Source organism: Bombina bombina, chromosome 9, assembly GCF_027579735.1.
Source record: "Bombina bombina isolate aBomBom1 chromosome 9, aBomBom1.pri, whole genome shotgun sequence".
In the NCBI taxonomy this organism is placed as follows: Eukaryota; Metazoa; Chordata; class Amphibia; order Anura; family Bombinatoridae; genus Bombina; species Bombina bombina.
The window spans coordinates 280322242-280346630 of record NC_069507.1 but is presented as its reverse complement, the minus strand read 5'-3'; the positions used below and the strand labels follow the sequence as shown (position 1 = coordinate 280346630).

The following is a 24389-nucleotide window of genomic DNA, read 5'->3' as shown; positions in this document are numbered from 1 at the left end:
CTTAGTATATCAGCATTGTAGTCACACCCTGTTAGTTTATCAGCATCGCAGTCACACCTTGTTAGTATATCAGCATCGCAGTCGCACCATGTTCATATATCAGCATCGCAGTCACACCCTGTTAGTATATCAGCATCGCAGTCGCACCCTGTTCATATATCAGCATCGCAGTCGCACCCTGTTCATATATCAGCATCGCAGTCACACCCTGTTAGTTTATCACCATTGCAGTTACACCCTGTTAGTATATCATCATTGCAGTCACACCCTGTTAGTATATTAGCATCGCAGTCACACCCTGTTAGTATCTCAGCATCGCAGTCGCACCCTGTTAGTCTATCAGCATCTTAGTCGCATCCTTTTAATATATCAGCATCGTAGTCTCACCCTCTTAGTATATCGGCATTGTAGTCACACCCTGTTAGTATATCAGCATCGCAGTCACACCTTGTTAGTATATCAGCATCTTAGTCGCATCCTTTTAATATATCAGCATCGTAGTCTCACCCTCTTAGTATATCAGCATTGTAGTCACACCCTGTTAGTATATCAGCATCGCAGTCACACCTTGTTAGTATATCAGCATCGCAGTCGCACCATGTTCATATATCAGCATCGCAGTTACACCCTGTTAGTATATCAGCATCACAGTCACACCCTGATAGTATATCAGCAACGCAGTTGCACCCTGTTAGTATGTTAGCATAGCAGTCGCATCCTTTTAGTATATCAGCATTGCAGTCACACCCTGTTAGTATATCATCATTCCAGTTACACCCTGTTAGTATATCATCGTTGCAGTTACAACCTGTTAGTATATCAGCATCGCAGTCACACCCTGTTAGTATCTCAGCATCGCAGTCGCACCCTGTTAGTCTATCAGCATTGCAGTCGCATCCTTTTAATATATCAGCATCGTAGTCTCACCCTCTTAGTATATTAGAATCGCAGTTGTACTCTGTTAGTATACCAGTATCATGGTAACATCCTTTTAGTATATCATCACAGTTGCATCTTTTTAGAATATCATCATCGCAGTTGCACCCTGTTAGTATATAAGCATCACAGTCACACCTTGTTAGTATATCAGCATCGCAGTCGCACCCTGTTAGTATATCAGCATCGCAATCACACCCTGATAGTATATCAGCAACGCAGTTGCACCCTGTTAATATGTTAGCATAGCAGTCGCATCCTTTTAGTATATCAGCATCGCAGTCACACCCTGTTAGTATATCAGCATTGCAGTTCCACCCTGTTAGTATATCAGTATCGTAGTCACATCCTTTTAGTATATCATAACAGTTGCATCCTTTTAGAATATCAGCATCGCAGTTGCATCCTGTTAGTATATCAGCATCGCAGTCACACCTTGTTAGTATATCAGCATCGCAGTCGCACCCTGTTCATATATCAGCATTGCAGTCACACCCTTTTAGTATATCAGCATTGCAGTGACACCCTGTTAGTATATCATCATCGCAGTCACACCCTGTTAGTATATCAGCATCGCAGTCACACCCTGTTAGTATATCAGCATCGCAGTTGCACCCTGTTAGTATGTTAGCATAGCAGTCGCATCCTTTTAGTATATCAGCATCGCAGTCACACCCTGTTAGTATATTATCATCGCAGTCACAGCCTGTTAGTATATCAGTATCGCAGTCACAACCTGTTAGTGTATCAGCATCGTAGTCGCACCCTGTTAGTTTATCAGCATCACAGTTGCACCCTGTTAGTATATCAGCATCATAGTCGCACCCTCTTAGTATATCAGCATTGCATTCGCACCCTCTTAGTATATCAGCATTGCATTTGCACCCTCTTAGTATGTCAGCATCACAGTCTCACCCTCTTAGTATAGCAGCATCGTAGTCGCACCCTGTTAGTATATCAGCATTATAGTCACAGCCTGTTAGTACATCAGCATCACAGTCACAGCGTCTTAGTATATCAGCATCGTAGTCACAACCTGTTAGTATATCAGCATCGTAGTCGCACCCTGTTAGTTTATCAGCATCACAGTTGCACCCTGTTAGTATATCAGCATCGTAGTCGCACCCTGTTAGTTTATTAGCATCATAGTCACAACCTGTTAGTATATCAGCATTGCAGTCACACCCTCTTAGTATATCAGCATTGCATTTGCACCCTCTTAGTATATCAGCATCACAGTCTCACCCTGTTAGTATAGCAGCATCGTAGTCACACCCTGTTAGTATATCAGCATTATAGTCACAGCCTGTTAGTACATCAGCATCACAGTCACAGCCTCTTAGTATATCAGCATTGCATTCGCACACTCTTAGTATATCAGCATTGCATTCGCACCTTCTTAGTATATTAGCATCACAGTCGCACTCTCTTAGTATATCAGCATCGCAGTCACACCCTCTTATTATATCAGCATCACAGTTGCACCCTGTTAGTATATTAGCATTGCAGTCTCACCCTGTTAGTATATCAGCATAGTAGTCGTACCCTGTTAGTATATTACCATCACAGTTGCATCCTGTTAATATATTAGCATCGCATTCGCACCCTGTTAGTATATCAGCATCACAGTTTGACCCTGTTAGTATATCAGCATCACAGTTGCACTATGTTAGTATGTTAGCATCGCAGTCGCATCCTTTAAGTATTTCAGCATCGTAATCTCAACCTCTTAGTATATCAGCATCGTAGTAGCACCCTGTTAGTTTATCAGAATTGCAGTTGCACCCTGTTAATATATTAGCATTGCAGTCGCACACTGTTAGTATATTATCATTGCAGTTTCACACTGTTAGTCTATCAGCATCGCAATTGCATCCTTTTAGTATATCAGCATCGTAGTCTCACCCTCTTAGTATATCAGCATTGTAGTCACACCCTGTTAGTATATCAGTATCGCAGTTTGACCCTGTTAGTATATCAGCATCACAGTTGCACCCTGTTAGTATATCAGTATCGTAGTCACACCTTGTTAGTATATCAGCATCGCAGTTACACCCTGTTCATACATCAGCATTGAGGTCACACCCTGTTAGTATATTAGCATCGCAGTGACACCCTGTTAGTATATCATCATCACAGTCACACCCTTTTAGTATATCAGCATCGTATTCACAGCCTGTTAGTATATCAGCATCGCAGTCACAACCTGTTAGTATATCAGCATCGTAGTCGCACCCTGTTAGTTTATCAGCATCACAGTCGCACCCTGTTAGTATATCAGCATTGTAGTTGCACCCTGTTATTTTATCAGCATCATAGTCATAACCTGTTAGTATATCAGCATCAGAGTTGCACCCTGTTAATATATAAGCATCACAGTCGCACCCTGTTAGTATATCAGCATTGTAGTTGAACCCTGTTATTTTATCAGCATCATAGTCATAACCTGTTAGTATATCAACATCACAGTCTCACCCTGTTAGTATAGCAGCATCGTAGTCGCACCCTGTTAGTATATCAGCATCATAGTCGCACCCTGTTAGTATATCAACATCGTAGTCACACCCTGTTAGTATATCAGCATCTTAGTGTCAGCCTGTTAGTATATCAGCATCGCAGTCACAGCCTGTTAGTATATCAGCATCGAAGTTGCACCCTCTTAGTATATCAGCATTGCATTTGCACCCTCTTAGTATATCAGCATTGCATTCGCACCTACTTAGTATATCAGCATCACAGTCCCACCCTCTTAGTATATCAGCTTTGTAGTCCCACCCTCTTAGTATATTAGCATTGCAGTCACGCCCTCTTAGTATATCAGAATCGCAGTCTCACCCTCTTAGTATATCAGAATTGCAGTCGCACTCTCTTAGTATATTAGCATCGCAGTCGCACTCTCTTAGTATATCAGCATCGCAGTCACACCCTTTTATTATATCAGCATCACAGTTGCACCCTGTTAGTATATTAGCATCACAGTCTCACCTTGTTAGTATATCAGCATAGTAGTCGTACCCTGTTAGTATATCACCATCACAGTTGCATCCTGTTAATATATTAGCATCGCATTTGCACCCTGTTAGTATATCAGCATCACAGTTTAACCCTGTTAGTATCTCAGCATCACAGTTGCACTATTTTAGTATATTAGCATCGCAGTCGCATCCTTTAAGTATTTCAGCATCGTAATCTCAACCTCTTAGTATATCAGTATCGCAGTCGCACCCTGTTAGTATATTAGCATCGCAGTTGCACTCTGTTAGGATATCATCGCAGTTGTACCCTGTTAGTATATTATCATTGCAGTTACACACTGTTAGTATATCCGCATCGCAGTCGCCCCGTTAGTCTATCAGCATTGCAGTCGAATCCTTTTAGTATATCAGCATTGTAGTCTCACCCTCTTAGTATATCAGCATTGTAGTCACACCCTGTTAGTATATCAGCATTGCAGTTTTACCCTCTTAGTATATCAGCATCGCAGTTGCACCCTGTTAGTATATCAGTATCATAATCACATCATTTTAGTATATTATCATCACAGTTGTTCCTTTTAGAATATCATCATCGCAGTTGCACCCTCTTAGTATATCAGCATCACAGTCACACCCCGTTAGTATATCAGCATCGCAGTCACACCCTATTCATATATCAGCATCGAGGTCACACCCTTTTAGTATATCAGCATCGCAGTCGCACCCTGTTCATATATCAGCATCAAGGTCACACCCTTTTAGTATATCAGCATCGCAGTGACACCCTGTTAGTATATCATCATCGCAGTAACACCCTGTTAGTATATCAGCATCGCAGTCACACACTTTTAGTATATCAGCATCGCAGTCACAGCCTGTTAGTATATCAGCATCGCAGTCACAACCTGTTAGTATATCAGCATCGTATTCACAGCCTGTTAGTATATCAGCATCGCAGTCACAACCTGTTAGTATATCAGCATCGTAGTCGCACCCTGTTAGTTTATCAGCATCACAGTCGCACACTGTTAGGATATCAGCATTGTAGTTGCACCCTGTTATTTTATCAGCATCATAGTCATAACCTGTTAGTATATCAGCATCAGAGTTGCACCCTGTTAATATATAAGCATCACAGTCGCACCCTGTTAGTATATCAGCATTGTAGTTGAACCCTGTTATTTTATCAGCATCATAGTCATAACCTGTTAGTATATCAACATCACAGTCTCACCCTGTTAGTATAGCAGCATCGTAGTCGCACCCTGTTAGTATATCAGCATCATAGTCGCACCCTGTTAGTATATCAACATCGTAGTCACACCCTGTTAGTATATCAGCATCTTAGTGACAGCCTGTTAGTATATCAGCATCGAAGTTGCACCCTCTTAGTATATCAGCATTGCATTTGCACCCTCTTAGTATATCAGCATTGCATTCGCACCTACTTAGTATATCAACATCACAGTCCCACCCTCTTAGTATATCAGCTTTGTAGTCCCACCCTCTTAGTATATTAGCATTGCAGTCACGCCCTCTTAGTATATCAGCATCGCAGTCTCACCCTCTTAGTATATCAGAATTGCAGTTGCACTCTCTTAGTATATTAGCATCGCAGTCGCACTCTCTTAGTATATCAGCATCGCAGTCACACCCTTTTATTATATCAGCATCACAGTTGCACCCTGTTAGTATATTAGCATCACAGTCTCACCTTGTTAGTATATCAGCATAGTAGTCGTACCCTGTTAGTATATCACCATCACAGCTGCATCCTGTTAATATATTAGCATCGCATTCGCACCCTGTTAGTATATCAGCATCGCAGTTTAACCCTGTTAGTATCTCAGCATCACAGTTGCACTATTTTAGTATATTAGCATCGCAGTCGCATCCTTTAAGTATTTCAGCATCGTAATCTCAACCTCTTAGTATATCAGTATCGCAGTCGCACCCTGTTAGTATATTAGCATCGCAGTTGCACTCTGTTAGGATATCATCGCAGTTGTACCCTGTTAGTATATTATCATTGCAGTTACACACTGTTAGTATATCCGCATCGCAGTCGCCCCGTTAGTCTATCAGCATCGCAGTCGAATCCTTTTAGTATATCAGCATTGTAGTCTCACCCTCTTAGTATATCAGCATTGTAGTCACACCCTGTTAGTATATCAGCATTGCAGTTTTACCCTCTTAGTATATCAGCATCGCAGTTGCACCCTGTTAGTATATCAGTATCATAGTCACATCATTTTAGTATATTATCATCACAGTTGTTCCTTTTAGAATATCATCATCGCAGTTGCACCCTCTTAGTATATCAGCATCACAGTCACACCTTGTTAGTATATCAGCATCGCAGTCACACCCTGTTCATATATCAGCATCGAGGTCACACCCTTTTAGTATATCAGCATCGCAGTCGCACCCTGTTCATATATCAGCATTGAGGTCACACCCTTTTAGTATATCAGCATCGCAGTGACACCCTGTTAGTATATCATCATCGCAGTAACACCCTGTTAGTATATCAGCATCGCAGTCACACACTTTTAGTATATCAGCATCGCAGTCACAGCCTGTTAGTATATCAGCATCGCAGTCACAACCTGTTAGTATATCAGCATCGTAGTCGCACCCTGTTATTTTAGCAGCATCACAGTCGCACCCTATTAGTATATCAGCATCAGAGTTGCACCCTGTTAATATATAAGCATCGCAGTCGCACCCTCTTAGTATATCAGCATTGCATTTGCACCCTCTTAGTATATCAGCATTGCATTTGCGCCCTCTTAGTATATTAGCATCACAGTCTCACCCTGTTAGTATAGCAGCATCGTAGTCGCACCCTGTTAGTATATCAGCATCATAGTCACACCCTGTTAGTATATCAGCATCGCAGTCACAACCTGTTAGTATATCAGCATCGTATTCACAGCCTGTTAGTATATCAGCATCGCAGTCACAACCTGTTAGTATATCAGCATCGTAGTCGCACCCTGTTAGTTTATCAGCATCACAGTCGCACCCTGTAGGTATATCAGCATTGTAGTTGCACCCTGTTATTTTATCAGCATCATAGTCATAACCTGTTAGTATATCAGCATCAGAGTTGCACCCTGTTAATATATAAGCATCACAGTCGCACCCTGTTAGTATATCAGCATTGTAGTTGAACCCTGTTATTTTATCAGCATCATAGTCATAACCTGTTAGTATATCAACATCACAGTCTCACCCTGTTAGTATAGCAGCATCGTAGTCGCACCCTGTTAGTATATCAGCATCATAGTCGCACCCTGTTAGTATATCAACATCGTAGTCACACCCTGTTAGTATATCAGCATCTTAGTGACAGCCTGTTAGTATATCAGCATTGAAGTTGCACCCTCTTAGTATATCAGCATTGCATTTGCACCCTCTTAGTATATCAGCATTGCATTCGCACCTACTTAGTATATCAGCATCACAGTCCCACCCTCTTAGTATATCAGCTTTGTAGTCCCACCCTCTTAGTATATTAGCATTGCAGTCATGCCCTCTTAGTATATCAGCATCGCAGTCTCACCCTCTTAGTATATCAGAATTGCAGTTGCACTCTCTTAGTATATTAGCATCGCAGTCGCACTCTCTTAGTATATCAGCATCGCAGTCACACCCTTTTATTATATCAGCATCACAGTTGCACCCTGTTAGTATATTAGCATCACAGTCTCACCTTGTTAGTATATCACCATCACAGTTGCATCCTGTTAATATATTAGCATCGCATTCGCACCCTGTTAGTATATCAGCATCGCAGTTTAACCCTGTTAGTATCTCAGCATCACAGTTGCACTATTTTAGTATATTAGCATCGCAGTCGCATCCTTTAAGTATTTCAGCATCGTAATCTCAACCTCTTAGTATATCAGTATCGCAGTCACACCCTGTTAGTATATTAGCATCGCAGTTGCACTCTGTTAGGATATCATCGCAGTTGTACCCTGTTAGTATATTATCATTGCAGTTACACACTGTTAGTATATCCGCATCGCAGTCGCCCCGTTAGTCTATCAGCATCGCAGTCGAATCCTTTTAGTATATCAGCATTGTAGTCTCACCCTCTTAGTATATCAGCATTGCAGTTTTACCCTCTTAGTATATCAGCATCGCAGTTGCACCCTGTTAATATATCAGTATCATAGTCACATCATTTTAGTATATTATTGTTACGGTTACCCTTAGTCTTGCTGAGAGATGGACCGCTTAGTAGCCTGGATCCCTATTGCTAAAGAGGGGAGAAGCTGCTTTCCATAGTATTCTATGAGTCTCGCAAATATAGAATAATCTCCCTTAGCTGCAGTACCGCTAGGATACCCTTCTGCCCACAAAAACGAGTCAACGCTGCGATTGAGGGTCAAACAAGAACTCAGGACTGGGATGCCCAGCCTGCTTTTTATTAAGGTTACATGCACACAGGGCACTCCCAGGGGGAGAGGGGGGGAAGCACAAAATCCCCCATCACACATTTAGATAGAGAGCACTGTCCTTTGACAGGCCACAATAGGATTACAGTACTTAAGATAACAAGTTTACAAGTTCATCTTATCAATTAGCAGTCTGGCTCCAGAGGTGATTAGACAATAGTTTCTAAAAGCTGAAAAAAAAGAGTTAACTCTTTATGAAATGATACTTGTTACGGTTTTCTTGGAGCCCTTCTTAGGCGCTGGCTTGCTGGTTCAGGCATTGCTGCTGGGAAATAAGCTCTTCACAACAAAATAACTAATGCTTCTGTAACAGTGCTCCCTTTCTGTGGAACACTCTGGCAGACACGGTCTGACCCCTTTTCGGGGCAGACTAAGGCTGTCCAGACCGCTGGTTATGCAGGGCTGAGGTCGGTTTGTCTGGACAACCCGTCGGCGTTGCCATTCTGTTTCCCAGGTCTGTAAGTAATGGTGAAATTGAAGGGTTGCAACGATAAGCTCCAACGTAATAGCCTGCCGTTATCTCCAGAGACTCGGTTCAGCCACACCAACGGGTTATGGTCGGTGACCAGAGTGAACTCCTGACCATATAAATAGGGAGTCAATTTCTTTAATGCCCACACCAAAGCCAAACACTCCTTTTCGACCGCTGCATAGCTGACTTCGCGGGGCAGGAGCTTCCGGCTGATGTAGGCAACTGGATGCTCCCCTCCATCTTCGCCTACTTGGCTGAGGACGGCTCCCAGCCCGAACATGGAAGCATCTGTATGGACGATAAAACGTTTGTTAAGGGCTGGGGCCGCCAAGACAGGAGCGTTAATTAGAGCATTTTTGAGAGCCTGGAAAGCCGTTTCACAGTGGGGAGACCACAGGACCTGTCGAGGTAAGTTCTTCTTGGTCAAGTCAGTCAGGGGTTTGGCAAGTGTGCTGTAGTCTGGTACGAACCGTCTATAGTACCCTGCCGTGCCCAGGAAGGCTAGGACCTGAGTCTTAGTGATGGGGGTGGGCCAATTGGCGACAGCTTCTATTTTGGCCGGCTCTGGTCGCTGCTTTCCACACCCCACCCGGTGACCCAGGTACTGTACCTCGGCCATCCCAAAGTGGCATTTTTCTGGCTTCAGAGTCAGGCCAGCAGCCCGGATCTGATCCAGAACCATTCCCACATGAGCTAAGTGGTCCTCCCAGGACTCACTGTGGATCGCTATGTCGTCCAGGTAGGCGCAAGCAAAACTCTGGAAGCCATCCAGGAGCCTATCCACCAAGCGCTGGAATGTAGCTGGGGCATTCTTCATCCCAAACGGCATTACCCTAAACTGATATAAGCCGAATGGGGTGACGAATGCCGACTTGGGGATAGCCTCCGGGGCCAGGGGAATCTGCCAGTAACCTTTGCAGAGGTCAATAGTGGTCAGGTAATTTCCCCTGGCTATACGATCGAGTAGCTCGTCTACCCTGGGCATAGGGTAAGCGTCCGTCACGGTATTTTCATTGAGCCTCCGATAGTCTACGCAGAACCGGGTGGTCCCATCTTTCTTGGGCACCAAGACAACTGGGGAGGCCCAGGGACTATCGGAGGGCTCAATTACCCTGAGCTGGAGCATCTCATCGATCTCCTTCTTCATTCCTGTCCTAACTGCTTCGGGGATTCGGTACGGAGCCTGGCGCAAGGGAGCTTGTCCCGGAGTATCTACCTGGTGGGTGGTTAAAGTAGTGTACCCTGGCTTCGGGGAGAAGGTGAGGTGTTTAGACTGGAGGAGTTGGTTGAGCTGCTCCCTTTCAGTGGGGCTAAGTCGGTCCCCTATCTGAACCTGCGCCACTATACCTGTGGGGAGGCTCTTTTCTAATAGGTCTGGAATGGGTAAACTGTCGGGGTCTTCCTGAGGGGAACAACATACGGCCGTCACGTTCTCTGGTCGCTCAAAATATTCCTTGAGCATGTTTACATGGAATGTCTTTCTAAGATTGTTGTCATGGCAGCTAGCTATCACATAAGTGGTGTCTCCCCTTTTCTCTACGATCTGGTAGGGACCCTGCCAGGACGCCTGCAATTTGTCTGTCTTCACCGGCTTAAGTACTAACACCTTTTGTCCTATGGTGAAGATTCTCTTTCGGGCCCCCCGATCGTACCATACTTTCTGTCTTCTCTGGGCCAACTGGAGATTAGCCCGCACGGATTTGGCTAATTGCTCCATTCGGTCCCTGAGTTCCAGCACGTATGGCACAATGGGGACACCGTCAGCCTCCATCTCTCCCTCCCAGTGCTCCCGGATCAGGTTTAGGGGTCCCCGTACCTTTCTTCCGTAGAGCAACTCGAAGGGAGAGAACCCTGTCGTTTCCTGGGGCACCTCCCGATAAGCAAATAGGAGGTGCGGCAGGAAGCGTTCCCAGTCTCGGTATTCCTGAGTGAACGTCTTGAGCATTTGCTTGAGGGTCCCATTGAACCTCTCACACAGCCCGTTCGTCTGGGGGTGGTATGGGGAGCTCAGGAGGGACTTAATTTTGCAAACCTGCCAGAGTTGTTGGGTCAATTCAGCCGTAAATTGGGTGCCTCGGTCGGATAGGATTTCTTTTGGAAATCCTACCCGGGAGAACACCTGTACTAGTGCATTCGCTACCGTATCCGCTTGTATGTTGGATAGGGCGACAGCCTCTGGGTACCTGGTAGCGTAGTCCACTACGGTAAGAATGTATCGCTTACCGGAGGGACTAGGGGTAGCCAGTGGTCCCACTAGGTCAATAGCAACCCGGCTGAAGGGTTCCTCTACAATGGGCATATTTACTAGCTGGGCTTTAGGGTGATCGCCTCGCCTTCCTACTCGTTGACACACATCGCAGGTGTTACAGTAAGTTCTAACGTCAGCGTGCACCCCTGGCCAAAAGAACGTGTGAGTAATGCGGTGTAGGGTACGGGTAACGGCTAGGTGGCCTGCTAAGGGGATGTCGTGGCCTATTTTGAGGATTTCTTGACGGTATTTGTGGGGCACTACCAGCTGTCGCCTACGCTGTCCCCTTTTCTCTGTCCAGCGGTATAGTTTCCCTTTTTCCCATAAGAATGTTTCGTTATCTGCCCCGCCCCCTCCGGTCTCTGCTCGTTCCCGGTACTTTTGTAAGGTCGGGTCAGTCTTAGACTCTGCCTCGAAAGCATCTGGGGTGTCCCAGGGTATGGGGCCTAACCTGTCAGGCAAGGTCGGGGTAGGTCTTACCTGTGTCTCCCGCACTGGTGAGAGCTCTCGCTCCGTCCGGGCTTGGGCCCGTGTAGTCACTGGGTCCGCCTCGTTGTTGCATACTGGAGCATAGGCAGAAGTCATGGGGCCCAAATCGTTGCCCAGTAGTACTTCGGCAGGTAAATTATGCATTAGGCCCACGTTCACAGCCCCCTTTCCCGCTCCCCAATCAAGATGCACTTTAGCTGTTGGAATTTTGTACACATCCCCCCCCGCCACTCTAACGGCCACAGTCTGTCCGGATCGCTTGTGCTCCGGCTCCAAATGACTCTGTACCAGCGTGATAGTAGCCCTTGTGTCTCGCAATCCCTCGGTAGATCGCCCCTCGAGCCATACCCTCTGCCGATGGTGCTGGCGGTTATCTGAGGCAGCATATACAGGGTCTGCCTCGTGAAGCGGCCCCACATATCCCTCCATAGGGGCCTCTTGGTTAACACAGAGGGCCCGGGCCGGACGATAGGACCCAGAGGGGTAATTGTAATTCCTGGGTGTCTGGTGCGTATTAAGGGGGCAGCTAGCCATGAAATGCCCTGGTTGCTTGCATCGGTGGCAAGTTGGTCTGGGACGCTCAGAGCTGTTATTGGGTGGTCCTGAGTGTCGGACGGGCCTTGTGGGCACCGGGGCTTGGAATTCAGTACGAGGGGGTGCACGGTAAACCTCTCTGGGTTCGACCCGTGCTGGAGCTCGGTAGTTCATGGGTTCGTGAAGACGGGAGTCATAATGTTCATCGGCCAATTTGGCTGCTTCTTCTAAGGTAGAAGGCCGCCTGTCTCGCAGCCATTCCTTCCCTTGCTGTTCCATGCCATTATAAAAATGTTCTAAGAGAAACAATTGTAAAATTTCCTCCCCAGTCACCGCTTTACTTCCGCTCAGCCAGTGATTTGCCGCTCTCCGCATTCGGTGCGCCCATTCCATATGGGTATCGTTAGGCTTCTTTTCCGTGCCCCGAAACTGTCGGCGATACGTGTCCGGAGTTACAGCGTACCGTCGCAACAGTGTCTCCTTAACTAGCTCATACTGTGTCACTTCCTCAGCACCCAGAGTACGAAAGGCTTCCAGGGCTCGCCCGGATAGTTTCCCAGACAATATCGTGGGCCACTCTCTGTTGGGAATCTGGTGCAGGGCACATTGCCTTTCGAAGTCCGCCAAATATTCATCAATCCCTGTCTCGCTCTCTAGGAAGGGTCGAAATGCCGCATAGGGTATCTTGGGCCTCCCAGCATTTTCGACAGGGATGATTACCTGCGGGGCTTCAGCATTGCGGTGTGCATTCGCTAGGTTGAGTTCGTGGGCTCGAGTCTCTCGTATATCCTCGTCCGCCTCCGCCATCAACTGCTGTACCAATTCCATGGAGGGGTTCGGCCCGTATAATGAGAGCCTTTCCCGAACAATCCTGGTTTTTTCATCACTAATCGTGGTCGGTGTTTCCGCCATTGTGAAGCTCTGATCCAGTTCGTTCAATTCTGCGATCAGCTCTCTCCTCGGCCGGTTGCTGGCGTACCCCCCTCTGCTTTCAAGTAAATCCTTTAGGGTTGTACGCTTCAATTTTTCGTAAGCGCTCTCCATCCGTTCTGTACCTCTCCTAGGAAATCCAGGAAAATCCCGCCGCTGCCGCCAAATGTTACGGATACCCTTAGTCTCGCTGAGAGATGGACCGCTTAGTAGCCTGGATCCCTATTGCTAAAGAGGGGAGAAGCTGCTTTCCATAGTATTCTATGAGTCTCGCAAATATAGAATAATCTCCCTTAGCTGCAGTACCGCTAGGATACCCTTCTGCCCACAAAAACGAGTCAACGCTGCGATTGAGGGTCAAACAAGAACTCAGGACTGGGATGCCCAGCCTGCTTTTTATTAAGGTTACATGCACACAGGGCACTCCCAGGGGGAGAGGGGGGGAAGCACAAAATCCCCCATCACACATTTAGATAGAGAGCACTGTCCTTTGACAGGCCACAATAGGATTACAGTACTTAAGATAACAAGTTTACAAGTTCATCTTATCAATTAGCAGTCTGGCTCCAGAGGTGATTAGACAATAGTTTCTAAAAGCTGAAAAAAAAGAGTTAACTCTTTATGAAATGATACTTGTTACGGTTTTCTTGGAGCCCTTCTTAGGCGCTGGCTTGCTGGTTCAGGCATTGCTGCTGGGAAATAAGCTCTTCACAACAAAATAACTAATGCTTCTGTAACAATTATCATCACAGTTGTTCCTTTTAGAATATCATCATCGCAGTTGCACCCTCTTAGTATATCAGCATCACAGTCACACCTTGTTAGTATATCAGCATTGCAGTCACACCCTGTTCATATATCAGCATCGAGGTCACACCCTTTTAGTATATCAGCATCGCAGTGACACCCTGTTAGTATATCATCATCGCAGTAACACCCTGTTAGTATATCAGCATCGCAGTCACACACTTTTAGTATATCAGCATCGCAGTCACAGCCTGTTAGTATATCAGCATCGCAGTCACAACCTGTTAGTATATCAGCATCGTAGTCGCACCCTGTTATTTTAGCAGCATCACAGTCGCACCCTATTAGTATATCAGCATCAGAGTTGCACCCTGTTAATATATAAGCATCACAGTCGCACCCTCTTAGTATATCAGCATTGCATTCGCACCCTCTTAGTATATCAGCATTGCATTTGCGCCCTCTTAGTATATTAGCATTACAGTCTCACCCTGTTAGTATAGCAGCATCGTAGTCGCACCCTGTTAGTATATCAGCATCATAGTCACACCCTGTTAGTATATCAACATCGTAGTCACACCCTGTTAGTATATCAGCATCATAGTCACAGCCTGTTAGTCTATCAGCATCGCAGTCACAGCCTGTTAGTATATCAGTATCGAAGTCGCACCCTCTTAGTATATCAGCATTGCTTTCACACTCTCTTAGTATATCAGCATCAGCATCCAATAAAGACAGTGATTTTAAGAACTGTTTCAGCATAATCTGGCTGCATCATTTACTTGGAGGCAGAATTAGTGGCTTGTGCACTAGCAGGGAGCTCCTCGTGCTGTTGCCAGGGGAAGGGTTTGACTAATGACTTTGGGAATTTCTGAGCTGTAATATGTGTATATGTTATGTGAGGATGTCCTCTTCTAACTCAAAGTGTTCGGTGCTTGTCATCTTCTATACCCCAGACTCAGTTCCAACTCATTTTGCATCTGTCTTCCTCAGGGGTAATCTGGTGTCAAGTCTGCAAGAGGTGAAGAAATTGCGCCCCCTGTCCCGGCTGCGTGCACTGGTTTTGCGTGAGAATCCATGTGAGGAGGAGGATGGTTATAGGATGGAGACTCTGATTACCCTCCCCCACCTGGAGAGACTTGATAAAGATAGCTATGAAGAGGAAGAGAGGATGGAGGCTGATGAGAAACGGAGGGCAGAACTGGAGGAGGTGAGAGAAAGGAATCTGGTAATGGGGTGTAAGGAGTAGGGGTAGCTGTATGATGTGATGACTCCGGTATGTGTCACTGAGTGTGTAGTGCATGACTCCGGTATGTGTCACTGAGTGTGTAGTGCATGACTCCTGTATGTGTCACTGAGTGTGTAGTGCATGACTCCGGTATGTGTCACTGAGTGTAGTGCATGACCTCGGTATGTGTCACTGAGTGTAGTGCATGACCTCGGTATGTGTCACTGAGTGTGTAGTGCATGACTCCGGTATGTGTCACTGAGTGTGTAGTGCATGACTCCGGTATGTGTCACTGAGTGTGTAGTGCATGACTCCGGTATGTGTCACTGAGTGTGTAGTGCATGACCCCGGTATGTGTCACTGAGTGTGTAGTGCATGACTCCGGTATGTGTCACTGAGTGTGTAGTGCATGACTCCGGTATGTGTCACTGAGTGTAGTGCATGACCTCGGTATGTGTCACTGAGTGTGTAGTGCATGACTCCGGTATGTGTCACTGAGTGTGTAGTGCATGACTCCTGTATGTGTCACTGAGTGTGTAGTGCATGACCCCTGCATGTGTCACTGAGTGTGTAGTGCATGATCCCTGTATGTGTCACTGAGTGTGTAGTGCATGACTCCTGCATGTGTCACTGAGTGTGTAGTGCATGACTCCTGCATGTGTCACTGAGTGTGTAGTGCATGACTCCTGTATGTGTCACTGAGTGTGTAGTGCATGACTCCTGTATGTGTCACTGAGTGTGTAGTGCATGACTCCTGTATGTGTCACTGAGTGTGTAGTGCATGACTCCTGTATGTGTCACTGAGTGTGTAGTGCATGACTCCTGTATGTGTCACTGAGTGTGTAGTGCATGACCCCTGCATGTGTCACTGAGTGTGTAGTGCATGACTCCGGTATGTGTCACTGAGTGTGTAGTGCATGACTCCTGTATGTGTCACTGAGTGTGTAGTGCATGACTCCTGTATGTGTCACTGAGTGTGTAGTGCATGACTCCTGTATGTGTCACTGAGTGTGTAGTGCATGACTCCTGTATGTGTCACTGAGTGTGTAGTGCATGACTCCGGTATGTGTCACTGAGTGTGTAGTGCATGACTCCTGTATGTGTCACTGAGTGTGTAGTGCATGACTCCTGTATGTGTCACTGAGTGTGTAGTGCATGACTCCTGTATGTGTCACTGAGTGTGTAGTGCATGACTCCTGTATGTGTCACTGAGTGTGTAGTGCATGACCCCTGTATGTGTCACTGAGTGTGTAGTGCATGACTCCTGCATGTGTCACTGAGTGTGTAGTGCATGATCCCTGTATGTGTCACTGAGTGTGTAGTGCATGACCCCTGTATGTGTCACTGAGTGTGTAGTGCATGACTCCTGTATGTGTCACTGAGTGTGTAGTGCATGACCCCTGTATGTGTCACTGAGTGTGTAGTGCATGACCCCTGTATGTGTCACTGAGTGTGTAGTGCATGACCCCTGTATGTGTCACTGAGTGTGTAGTGCATGACCCCTGCATGTGTCACTGAGTGTGTAGTGCATGACTCCTGTATGTGTCACTGAGTGTGTAGTGCATGACTCCTGTATGTGTCACTGAGTGTGTAGTGCATGACCTCTGTATGTGTCACTGAGTGTGTAGTGCATGACCCCTGTATGTGTCACTGAGTGTGTAGTGCATGCCCCCTGTATGTGTCACTGAGTGTGTAGTGCATGACCCCTGTATGTGTCACTGAGTGTGTAGTGCATGATCCCTGCATGTGTCACTGAGTGTGTAGTGCATGATCCCTGCATGTGTCACTGAGTGTGTAGAGCGTGATCCCGGTATGTGTCACTGAGTGTGTAGTGCATGACCCCTGTATGTGTCACTGAGTGTGTAGTGCATGATCCCTGCATGTGTCACTGAGTGTGTAGTGCATGACCCCTGTATGTGTCACTGAGTGTGTAGTGCATGACCCCTGTATGTGTCACTGAGTGTGTAGTGCATGATCCCTGCATGTGTCACTGAGTGTGTAGAGCGTGATCCCGGTATGTGTCACTGAGTGTGTAGTGCATGACCCCTGTATGTGTCACTGAGTGTGTAGTGCATGACCCCTGTATGTGTCACTGAGTGTGTAGTGCATGACCCCTGTATGTGTCACTGAGTGTGTAGTGCATGATCCCTGCATGTGTCACTGAGTGCGTAGTGCATGACTCCTGCATGTGTCACTGAGTGTGTAGTGCATGACCCCTGCATGTGTCACTGAGTGTGTAGTGCATGACCCCTGTATGTGTCACTGAGTGTGTAGTGCATGACCCCTGCATGTGTCACTGAGTGTGTAGTGCATGACCCCTGCATGTGTCACTGAGTGTGTAGTGCATGACTCCTGTATGTGTTACTGAGTGTGTAGTGCATGACCCCTGCATGTGTCACTGAGTGTGTAGTGCATGACCCCTGCATGTGTCACTGAGTGTGTAGTGCATGACTCCTGTATGTGTTACTGAGTGTGTAGTGCATGACCCCTGTATGTGTCACTGAGTGTGTAGTGCATGACCCCTGTATGTGTCACTGAGTGTGTAGTGCATGACCCCTGCATGTGTCACTGAGTGTGTAGTGCATGACCCCTGTATGTGTCACTGAGTGTGTAGTGCATGACCCCTGTATGTGTCACTGAGTGTGTAGTGCATGACTCCTGTATGTGTCACTGTGTGTGTAGTGCATGACCCCTGTATGTGTCACTGCGTGTGTAGTGCATGACCCCTGTATGTGTCACTGAGTGTGTAGTGCATGATCCCTGCATGTGTCACTGAGTGTGTAGTGCATGACCTCGGTATGTGTCACTGAGTGTGTAGTGCATGACCTCGGTATGTGTCACTGAGTGTAGTGCATGACCTCGGTATGTGTCACTGAGTGTGTAGTGCATGACTCCTGCATGTGTCACTGAGTGTGTAGTGCATGACCCCTGTATGTGTCACTGAGTGTGTAGTGCATGACCCCTGTATGTGTCACTGAGTGTGTAGTGCATGACCCCTGTATGTGTCACTGAGTGTGTAGTGCATGACTCCGGTATGTGTCACTGAGTGTGTAGTGCATGACTCCTGTATGTGTCACTGTGTGTGTAGTGCATGACTCCGGTATGTGTCACTGAGTGTGTAGTGCATGACTCCGGTATGTGTCACTGAGTGTGTAGTGCATGACCCCTGTATGTGTCACTGAGTGTGTAGTGCATGACTCCGGTATGTGTCACTGAGTGTGTAGTGCATGACTCCGGTATGTGTCACTGAGTGTGTAGTGCATGACTCCGGTATGTGTCACTGAGTGTGTAGTGCATGACTCCGGTATGTGTCACTGAGTGTGTAGTGCATGACCCCTGTATGTGTCACTGAGTGTGTAGTGCATGACCCCTGCATGTGTCACTGAGTGTGTAGTGCATGACTCCTGTATGTGTCACTGAGTGTGTAGTGCATGACTCCTGCATGTGTCACTGAGTGTGTAGTGCATGACTCCGGTATGTGTCACTGAGTGTGTAGTGCATGACTCCGGTATGTGTCACTGAGTGTGTAGTGCATGACCCCTGTATGTGTCACTGAGTGTGTAGTGCATGACTCCTGCATGTGTCACTGAGTGTGTAGTGCATGACTCCGGTATGTGTCACTGAGTGTGTAGTGCATGACTCCTGCATGTGTCACTGAGTGTGTAGTGCATGACCCCTGCATGTGTCACTGAGTGTAGTGCATGACTCCGGTATGTGTCACTGAGTGTGTAGTGCATGACTCCGGTATGTGTCACTGAGTGTAGTGCATGACTCCTGTATGTGTCACTGAGTGTAGTGCATGACTCCTGCATGTGTCACTGAGTGTGTAGTGCATGACTCCGGTATGTGTCACTGAGTGTGTAGTGCATGACTCCGGTATGTGTCACTGAGTGTGTAGTGCATGACCCCTGCATGTGTCACTGAGTGTGTAGTGCATGACCCCTGTATGTGTCACTGTGTGTGTAGTTCATGATCCCTGTATGTGTCACTGAGTGTGTAGTGCATGACCCCTGCATGTGTCACTGAGTGTGTAGTGCATGATCCCTGTATGTGTTACTGAGTGTGTAGTGCATGACTCCTGTATGTGTTACTGAGTGTGTAGTGCATGACCCCTGTATGTGTCACTGAGTGTGTAGTGCATGATCCCTGTATGTGTTACTGAGTGTGTAGTGCATGACCCCTGTATGTGTTACTGAGTGTGTAGTGCATGACCCCTGTATGTGTTACTGAGTGTGTAGTGCATGACTCCGGTATGTGTCACTGAGTGTGTAGTGCATGACCCCTGCATGTGTCACTGAGTGTAGTGCATGACCCCTGCATGTGTCACTGAGTGTGTATTGCATGACCCCTGCATGTGTTACTGAGTGTGTAGTGCATGACCCCTGTATGTGTCACTGAGTGTGTAGTGCATGACCCCTGCATGTGTCACTGAGTGTGTAGTGCATGACTCCTGTATTTGTCACTGAGTGTGTAGTGCATGACCCCTGCATGTGTCACTGAGTGTGTAGTGCATGACCCCTGTATGTGTCACTGAGTGTGTAGTGCATGACCCCTGCATGTGTCACTGTGTGTGTAGTGCATGACCCCTGTATGTGTCACTGAGTGTGTAGTGCATGACCCCTGCATGTGTCACTGAGTGTGTAGTGCATGACCCCTGTATGTGTCACTGAGTGTGTAGTGCATGACCCCTGCATGTGTCACTGAGTGTGTAGTGCATGACCTCGGTATGTGTCACTGAGTGTGTAGTGCATGACCCCTGTATGTGTCACTGAGTGTGTAGTGCATGACTCCGGTATGTGTCACTGAGTGTGTAGTGCATGACTCCTGTATGTGTCACTGAGTGTGTAGTGCATGACTCCTGTATGTGTCACTGAGTGTGTAGTGCATGACCTCGGTATGTGTCACTGAGTGTGTAGTGCATGACCCCTGTATGTGTCACTGAGTGTGTAGTGCATGACCCCTGTATGTGTCACTGAGTGTGTAGTGCATGACTCCTGTATGTGTCACTGAGTGTGTAGTGCATGACTCCTGTATGTGTCACTGAGTGTGTAGTGCATGACCCCTGTATGTGTCACTGAGTGTGTAGTGCATGACCCCTGTATGTGTCACTGAGTGTGTAGTGCATGACCCCTGTATGTGTCACTGAGTGTGTAGTGCATGACTCCTGTATGTGTCACTGAGTGTGTAGTGCATGACCCCTGTATGTGTCACTGAGTGTGTAGTGCATGACTCCTGTATGTGTCACTGAGTGTGTAGTGCATGACCCCTGTATGTGTCACTGAGTGTGTAGTGCATGACCCCTGCATGTGTCACTGAGTGTGTAGTGCATGACTCCTGCATGTGTCACTGAGTGTGTAGTGCATGACCCCTGTATGTGTCACTGAGTGTGTAGTGCATGACCCCTGTATGTGTCACTGAGTGTGTAGTGCATGACCCCTGCATGTGTCACTGAGTGTGTAGTGCATGACCCCTGTATGTGTCACTGTGTGTGTAGTGCATGACCCCTGCATGTGTCACTGAGTGTGTAGTGCATGACTCCTGCATGTGTCACTGAGTGTGTAGTGCATGATCGCTGTATGTGTCACTGAGTGTGTAGTGCATGACTCCTGCATGTGTCACTGAGTGTGTAGTGCATGACTCCTGTATGTGTCACTGAGTGTGTAGTGCATGACTCCTGTATGTGTCACTGAGTGTGTAGTGCATGATCCCTGTATGTGTCACTGAGTGTGTAGTGCATGACTCCTGTATGTGTCACTGTGTGTGTAGTGCATGACCCCTGCATGTTTCACTGAGTGTGTAGTGCATGACCCCTGCATGTGTCACTGAGTGTGTAGTGCATGATCCCTGTATGTGTCACTGAGTGTGTAGTGCATGACTCCTGTATGTGTCACTGTGTGTGTAGTGCATGACCCCTGCATGTTTCACTGAGTGTGTAGTGCATGATCGCTGTATGTGTTACTGAGTGTGTAGTGCATGACTCCTGTATGTGTCACTGAGTGTGTAGTGCATGACCCCTGCATGTTTCACTGAGTGTGTAGTGCATGACCCCTGTATGTGTCACTGAGTGTGTAGTGCATGACCCCTGTATGTGTCACTGAGTGTGTAGTGCATGACCCCTGTATGTGTCACTGAGTGTGTAGTGCATGACCCCTGCATGTGTCACTGAGTGTGTAGTGCATGACCCCTGCATGTGTCACTGAGTGTGTACTGCATGACCCCTGTATGTGTCACTGTGTGTGTAGTGCATGACCCCTGTATGTGTCACTGAGTGTGTAGTGCATGATCCCTGCATGTGTCACTGAGTGTGTAGTGCATGACCCCTGTATGTGTCACTGAGTGTGTAGTGCATGACCCCTGTATGTGTCACTGAGTGTGTAGTGCATGACCCCTGCATGTGTCACTGAGTGTAGTGCATGATCCCTGTATGTGTCACTGAGTGTGTAGTGCATGACTCCTGTATGTGTCACTGAGTGTGTAGTGCATGATCCCTGTATGTGTCACTGAGTGTGTAGTGCATGACTCCGGTATGTGTCACTGAGTGTGTAGTGCATGACCCCTGTATGTGTCACTGAGTGTGTAGTGCATGACCCCTGTATGTGTCACTGAGTGTGTAGTGCATGACCCCTGCATGTGTCACTGAGTGTGTAGTGCATGACCCCTGTATGTGTCACTGAGTGTGTAGTGCATGACCCCTGTATGTGTCACTGAGTGTGTAGTGCATGACCCCTGTATGTGTCACTGAGTGTGTAGTGCATGACCCCTGTATGTGTCACTGAGTGTGTAGTGCATGACCCCTGTATGTGTCACTGAGTGTGTAGTGCATGACCCCTGTATGTGTCACTGAGTGTGTAGTGCATGACCCCTGCATGTGTCACTGAGTGTGTAGTGCATGACCCCTGTATGTGTCACTGAGTGTGTAGTGCATGACCCCTGTATGTGTCACTGAGTGTGTAGTGCATGACCCCTGTATGTGTCACTGAGTGTGTAGTGCATGACCCCTGTATGTGTCACTGAGTGTGTAGTGCATGACCCCTGTATGTGTCACTGAGTGTGTAGTGCATGACCCCTGTATGTGTCACTGAGTGTGTAGTGCATGACCCCTGCATGTGTCACTGAGTGTGTAGTGCATGACCCCTGTATGTGTCACTGAGTGTGTAGTGCATGACCCCTGTATGTGTCACTGAGTGTGTAGTGCATGACTCCGGTATGTGTCACTGAGTGTGTAGTGCATGACCCCTGTATGTGTCACTGAGTGTGTAGTGCATGACCCCTGCATGTGTCACTGAGTGTGTAGTGCATGACTCCGGTATGTGTCACTGAGTGTGTAGTGCATGACCCCTGTATGTGTTACTGAGTGTGTAGTGCATGACCCCTGCATGTGTCACTGAGTGTGTAGTGCATGACCCCTGTATGTGTCACTGAGTGTGTAGTGCATGACCCCTGCATGTGTCACTGAGTGTGTAGTGCATGACCCCTGTATGTGTCACTGAGTGTGTAGTGCATGACCCCTGTATGTGTCACTGAGTGTGTAGTGCATGACCCCTGCATGTGTCACTGAGTGTGTAGTGCATGACTCCTGTATGTGTTACTGAGTGTGTAGTGCATGACCCCTGTATGTGTCACTGAGTGTGTAGTGCATGACCCCTGTATGTGTCACTGAGTGTGTAGTGCATGATCCCTGTATGTGTCACTGAGTGTGTAGTGCATGACCTCGGTATGTGTCACTGAGTGTGTAGTGCATGACCCCTGTATGTGTCACTGAGTGTGTAGTGCATGACCCCTGTATGTGTCACTGAGTGTGTAGTGCATGATCCCTGTATGTGTCACTGAGTGTGTAGTGCATGACCTCGGTATGTGTCACTGAGTGTGTAGTGCATGATCCCTGCATGTGTCACTGAGTGTGTAGTGCATGACCCCTGTATGTGTCACTGTGTGTGTAGTGCATGATCGCTGTATGTGTCACTGAGTGTGTAGTGCATGACCCCTGTATGTGTCACTGAGTGTGTAGTGCATGACTCCTGTATGTGTCACTGAGTGTGTAGTGCATGACCCCTGTATGTGTCACTGAGTGTGTAGTGCATGACCCCTGTATGTGTCACTGAGTGTGTAGTGCATGACTCCTGTATGTGTCACTGAGTGTGTAGTGCATGACCCCTGTATGTGTCACTGAGTGTGTAGTGCATGATCCCTGCATGTGTCACTGAGTGTGTAGTGCATGATCCCTGTATGTGTCACTGAGTGTGTAGTGCATGACTCCTGTATGTGTCACTGAGTGTGTAGTGCATGACCCCTGTATGTGTCACTGAGTGTGTAGTGCATGATCCCTGCATGTGTCACTGAGTGTGTAGTGCATGATCCCTGCATGTGTCACTGAGTGTGTAGTGCATGATCCCTGCATGTGTCACTGAGTGTGTAGTGCATGACCCCTGTATGTGTCACTGAGTGTGTAGTGCATGACTCCTGTATGTGTCACTGAGTGTGTAGTGCATGACCCCTGTATGTGTCACTGAGTGTGTAGTGCATGATCCCTGCATGTGTCACTGAGTGTGTAGTGCATGATCCCTGCATGTGTCACTGAGTGTGTAGTGCATGATCCCTGCATGTGTCACTGAGTGTGTAGTGCATGACTCCTGTATGTGTCACTGAGTGTGTAGTGCATGACCCCTGTATGTGTCACTGAGTGTGTAGTGCATGATCCCTGCATGTGTCACTGAGTGTGTAGTGCATGACCCCTGTATGTGTCACTGAGTGTGTAGTGCATGATCCCTGCATGTGTCACTGAGTGTGTAGTGCATGACCCCTGCATGTGTCACTGAGTGTGTAGTGCATGACCCCTGCATGTGTCACTGAGTGTGTAGTGCATGACCCCTGCATGTGTCACTGAGTGTGTAGTGCATGACTCCTGCATGTGTCACTGAGTGTGTAGTGCATGACCCCTGTATGTGTCACTGAGTGTGTAGTGCATGACCCCTGTATGTGTCACTGAGTGTGTAGTGCATGACTCCTGCATGTGTCACTGAGTGTGTAGTGCATGATCCCTCTATGTGTCACTGAGTGTGTAGTGCATGACCCCTGCATGTGTCACTGAGTGTGTAGTGCATGACCCCTGTATGTGTCACTGAGTGTGTAGTGCATGACCCCTGTATGTGTCACTGAGTGTGTAGTGCATGACCCCTGTATGTGTCACTGAGTGTGTAGTGCATGACTCCGGTATGTGTCACTGCGTGTGTAGTGCATGACCCCTGTATGTGTCACTGAGTGTGTAGTGCATGACCCCTGTATGTGTCACTGAGTGTGTAGTGCATGATCCCTGTATGTGTCACTGAGTGTGTAGTGCATGACCCCTGCATGTGTCACTGAG

The 24389-nt window shown here is 47.2% G+C and overlaps 1 protein-coding gene across 1 annotated transcript in view; it reads left to right on the top strand.

Moving 5' to 3' along the window:
- Positions 1-24389, top strand: part of LOC128640592 (leucine-rich repeat-containing protein 23-like) — a 129888-nt gene that overhangs the window by 85285 nt on the left and 20214 nt on the right. Inside the window, exon 5 of the mRNA XM_053693063.1 lies at positions 14794-15010. Within this exon, the coding sequence (XP_053549038.1) occupies positions 14794-15010 (217 nt within the window). The remainder of the gene's footprint in view (positions 1-14793; positions 15011-24389) is intronic.